Here is a 5,380-nt window from a genome sequence, read left to right as displayed (position 1 = left end):
GAGGGAGGGAGGGAGGGAGGGCAGAAAGGGAGAGAGGGAGGGAGGGCAGAAAGGGAGAGAGGGAGGGAGGGAGGGCAGAAAAGCCAGACGGAAGTGGCTGAGTAGAACTCCAAGAGGCAGTGGAAGAAGAAATCTCCCATATGATCAACCAAATAAGACATGGTGGAAATACCAGGATGGGGACGCCTTATCTGCTGTACCATGACTGTACCTCTGTCCCATCAGCCTGTAGAAGACATGATATGTGACCATCCTTCAGGGACCCATGCGTCCAGCTCTGGGATGGGAATTTTTCATGTCATTTCAACCTTTCTGACCCCAAGTTGGGTCTTGTCACCTCGCCATAAGTGAGAAGACCAAGGTCCATGGGAAGGCAGAACCAGAAAAGATCAGGCTGAATCAAAAGCCAGCTGTACTGGGGCCTCTTATCTGCTAATGTTCTGAGTGGCTCAGGGGCCAGAAAGGCCTGGACACTGACTAAGTGAGAGCTGGCATGTGGGTTGGGGATGGAGTTGAAGCCATGGCAGGCCCTTCCCTCAGAGAGCGCTTCCATGTTCCCCCAGCCTGCGGGCACCCACGGATGTTCAACCGGATGGTTGGTGGGGAGGACGCTTTAGAAGGTGAGTGGCCCTGGCAGGTCAGCATCCAGCGCAATGGGACCCACTTCTGTGGGGGCAGTCTCATCGCACCAACGTGGGTCCTCACCGCTGCACACTGCTTCTCCAAGTAAGTGACCCCGGCCCTTTCGGCTTCTCACCAACAGCAGGGACAAGACAAGCTGCACATAACTGTTCAGTGCCACAGACGCTGGAATCAGCCTCCCACCCTCATCCCCCACCCCAGCCTTGTTCAATAACATCCAGGCTTCCAAAATTTTCCTTCAGGGACCTGCAGAGAACCCCAGTGGTTACGAGCATTGACTACTCTTGCGGAGGAGCAAGGTTCAACCCCTCACACCCACATGGAGGCTCACAACTGTCTACACTTCAGGCTCCAGGAGAGCCAATATCCTCTTCTGGCTTCAGCAGGCTCCAGGCATGCACACGGTGCATTGATACACATGCAGGCAAAATATCCATACACATAATATTAAACATTTTTCCTTAGGCCCAGCTCTAGGCCTTGAAGCTGGAACCACTGCTGCAGCCCCTGCTCGACCAGCTGCTCTGCCAGTGCCACCTGGGGTCCTGTCCCTACAAATGCGACAGGCACCCCCCAACACACCACACACCTCCCTCGTCCCATGCTCCCCGACCTCAAATCCAGATCTCTCTCTGGACCTTGGGTATCAGCTAAGCCCAGGATTTGGAAGAGACTGTCCCTCCTCCTCACCCCAAGCTCACCTAAGAGGACTCCTAGCTCGCACATCCGTGTGAAACAGCCCTAGAATCTCAGGCTCCCCAAATCTCAGGACCTCCTTCTTCATACATCTGCAATCCCCCTTTCCTTTATTACTGTGTGCTGGGGGGGGGGCGCTTGCGTCATGATGGGCACGAGGACGTCAGAAGACGACTTTCAGGCTTCCCCTTTCACTACGGGTTTTGCTGATAGAACTCAGGCTTTTAGACTTGTGTAGAAAGCACTGTCACCTGCCGAGTGAGCCTGCCTGCCTCTGCAATTATTTCAAAAATCCCATGCTGCTCTTAGAAACTCAGGCTCCAAGGTGGCCGAGCTGGGGATCCAGAGGCAGGGCTCCAAAGGGATGTGTGTACTAGAACAGGCTTTTCAGGTAGTCTGTGCTCCCATCTTATGAATGAGGAAACTGAGGACAGAAAACTTGTTAGGTCACTTAGCCAAGGTCACCCGGTAGCCAGGGAGAGCTGGGAATTAAAGGTGGGTGATTGTCAGTTTCTACAGTCTTTAACATGGAGATGACATGGTTGGGAATGCAGAGAGGTGTCAGATACTGCAGCAGACCAGAAAAACCTGCCCCTGTAGGGAGGAGGGTACTCACAAGTCTGCTCTTTCCATCAGTACTTCAGACATATCCATATACCAAGTCCTGCTGGGGGCTCTGCAGCTGCAGCAGCCAGGGCCACATGCCCTGTACGTCCGCGTGAAGCGGGTGGAAAGCAACCCCCAATACCAAGGCATGGCCTCCAGTGCCGACGTGGCTCTGGTGGAGCTGCAGATGCCCGTGACTTTCACCAATTACATCCTTCCTGTGTGTCTGCCGGACCCCTCCATCGTCTTTGAGCCGGGCATGAAGTGCTGGGTCACTGGCTGGGGCAGCCCCAGTGAACAAGGTGAGGGGACCGAGGCCAGGGAGGAAGGGGGTGTGGCTGAAGAAAGGTCAGGACAGCTGGGCAGTTGTGACACGTAATCCCAGCACTCGGGAGGCAGAGGCAGGGGGATCTCTGTGAGTTCGAGGTCAGTCTGGTCTACAAAGTGAGTTCCAGGACAGCCTTCCTGTTGATGCTGGTGTATACGGTCTCTGCTCACATGGTAGGGCAAGGCTAAATGGAGCAGGTGCTGCAGGACGAGCGGCTGTGCACGTGGGAGAGGGAAGGGGAGACAAGCAAGGCTGGTGCTGACGAGGGAAGAAACGGTCCATGAAGTTCTGAGGAGACCCAGGGAGGGATAGAGCCAGCTGTGGTTCCTGAGAGCCCAGAACCTCAGGACTGTCCCCTAGCTGCAGGCTTCCTTTCCTCCCCAGACCGACTGCCCAACCCACGGATCCTGCAGAAACTTGCTGTGCCCATTATTGACACGCCCAGGTGCAACCTGCTGTACAGCAGAGATGCGGAGTCTGACTTCCAGCTCAAAACCATCAAGGATGACATGCTGTGCGCAGGCTTTGCAGAGGGCAAGAAGGATGCCTGTAAGGTAGGGTGGGAGGGCAAGCCACTGGAGCAGGGGCGCTCAACCATCCGACCACTTTAATACAGTTCCTCATGTCGTGGTGACCCCACCACAAATTCTCCATTGCTCCTTCATAGCTGTAATCATGCTAGCAATGAATAGTAGTGTAAATACCTGAAGTACAGATGGTCTTAGGCGACCCCTGTGGAAGGGTTGTTCGACCCCAAAAGGGGTCGCCACCCCATAGGCTGAGAACCACTGCAGCAGAGGGAGCTAAGCCCAGGCAAAGGGCAGGCTGTGGTTCCGGCAGCTAAGACGAGCGAGTTTTGGATCTGGAATGGGGCCCCAAAAGCTACGTTTTTAGCATATGCCACACTGGGTGTACAGGCAAGTTGGGGCATCACAGCAAGGGGAGGGTTTGCTGAAGAGAGGACCGACAGGAAGTCCTGGAAGGGGTTCTGTGATGAGCACATGGAGGCACCTTCGTGAGGCCAAGGTGGGTTCTGATTGGCCCTCTGCTTCCCCACAGGGTGACTCTGGAGGCCCCTTGGTGTGCTTTGTGGACCAGTCATGGGTGCAGGCTGGGGTGATCAGCTGGGGAGAAGGCTGTGCCCGCCGGAACCGCCCAGGTGTCTACATCCGTGTCACTTCCCATCACAAATGGATCCACCAAATCATTCCAGAACTGAAGTTTCAGGGCAGGGCCAGCAGTCAGCAGCAGCGAAGAGACCCTCGAGGTTGGCAGCACTTGGGGAACTCTGCCCCCTGCCTGGCTGCCCACGCAGTCATGCTGACCCTGGTGGTTATGCTCAGCATCCTCTGAGCTTGCCCAGGATGGCAGGTGGTGCTCTCCCCACTGGACATTTGTAAATACCCCCCCCCCCATCTAATATGTTAGCTACTTTTATTTATGCTCACTTCCAGAAAAAAAAGTGTCACGGCCCATCCGGGAATCCCTGCACGGCACTAGGGGCCGACAAGCTCTGAACTGGGAAGATTTAGAGGAGACCCCAGCAAGCACACCCAGGCTACAACGTTCCTGACCCAGTGTCCCTGTTTCCATCCCATGACTGTTCACCACCTTGAATAGCAATGGTTTTCCCGTTCCTCCACCGTGGACAGTTGACAGACACTGGTGGGAAGCAGGTCACAAGATGCCAAGCACTTCAGTAGGAACCATGTGGATGATGGAGGGACACAATGGGGGCACAGCCTCCTTCCCCAATCCCACTTCTCTATCACCATCAACAAATCTAAGGGCCACCTAGGACCTGTGCATTCTCGTAACACTCAAGAACAACCTTTACTTCATGTTCTTCCTTGATCTCTGAGAATCCTCTTCTACTGGTCCATCCACGCGCTCACACGGGCAAGCATGTCTCAGGTGGAGCAGGCACTGTTATGGACTGGATGGGTAACCCTCAGGTGTGACAATGTGTACCTTTTGTCCCAACACTGGGGAGGCAGAGGCATGGGGAGTTCTATGAACTTGAGGCCAGCCAAGGCTACATTGTGAGAATCTGTCTCAGAGAAGAAAATAAAACACGGAATGGATCACTTAGCACTTGCTATATACCAAACAAACACGAGGAATCTACTAGGGCTCCACTCCCCACTGGCCACTGGCTCTGAGGATGGGCTGTTTGCTGAGTTCCTTCTCTAGACCATGTTGAATGTCTGGTCTAAGAATGGCTGGTTACTCTCCTACTCTAGAGAGGAAAGCTAGAGTCCAGACAAGGGTGCAGGGCAGACTGTGGGGATGCTGAGGACACCCCAAGAGCAAGCTCTGGGCCACCATGGTTGGGAAGTGCTGGCCTGAGTCTCACAGGCATGGAAACTAACCCCAGCATGATTGCGCTCTACCTTGGGAGGCAGGGGTCTGCCCAAAGGTGCTGGGTGACTGCGATCTACCGTGGGAGGCAGGGGTCTGCCCAAAGGTGCTGGGTGACTCTGTTCCCGTCCATGCATTCAGACAGCTGCCACCTGGGCCCAGGGGCACCAGCCAACCAGCACTTTGGCACAAGCCCAGGCATGCGCTCTGGAGAGTCCAGTAGCTGTGGACCCACTTCACAATGTCTCATAGTCTGCCTCTCCTGTCCCAACTGCTGTTTTCCCGCAATAAAAACTGCCCAAGCCATGCTCCAGGCCCCTTGTGACACCCTCACAGCTGGCAGGCTGTCTGAGGCTGAGACCAGATGCCCTGCCTTTCTAGTCTTCTGCTCAGACATGCCTTGTTCGAGGCTGTGAGGCAGGTCAGCATCAAGAGACCTCTCAGAGCACCGGTACTAACACCCAGGCTACCTGAGCGATGTACCATATCTCAACTAGGGCAACAGGACAGTCCCTGTCTGAACCCTTGGGTCAGTGGGCCACCAACCTGGCTGTGTTGCTTGAATGATTAGGACACAGGATACGCAAGGGTGTGGCCATCAGAGACATCCCTGTTGACCGTGGGAAGCAAGCCCTCAGAGAACCGGAAAGAGGCTGCTTTCTAGGAAGAAGAGCGCGGCTTTCTGGTCCCCAGAACGCGCTGCTGGAGGGAAAGCACTTCTGCACACTTTAACACATTAACAGTTGC

At 54.9% G+C, this 5,380-nt stretch overlaps 1 protein-coding gene across 1 annotated transcript in view; it reads left to right on the top strand.

Annotated features, from left to right (window-relative positions):
- Prss27 (serine protease 27) overlaps nt 1–3,625 on the top strand; it is a 7,966-nt gene extending 4,341 nt beyond the window's left edge. Inside the window, exons 3-6 of the mRNA XM_005349200.2 lie at nt 564–726; nt 1,975–2,246; nt 2,657–2,826; nt 3,332–3,625. Of these exons, the coding sequence (XP_005349257.1) occupies nt 564–726; nt 1,975–2,246; nt 2,657–2,826; nt 3,332–3,625 (899 nt within the window). The remainder of the gene's footprint in view (nt 1–563; nt 727–1,974; nt 2,247–2,656; nt 2,827–3,331) is intronic.
- The last annotated feature ends 1,755 nt before the right edge of the window (nt 3,626–5,380 follow it).

The sequence above is a fragment of the Microtus ochrogaster genome, chromosome 7 (assembly GCF_000317375.1).
Source record: "Microtus ochrogaster isolate Prairie Vole_2 chromosome 7, MicOch1.0, whole genome shotgun sequence".
NCBI classification, from domain to species: domain Eukaryota; kingdom Metazoa; phylum Chordata; class Mammalia; order Rodentia; family Cricetidae; genus Microtus; species Microtus ochrogaster.
Note: the sequence above shows the minus strand (reverse complement) of the source record. Positions and strands in the feature narration are given on the sequence as shown.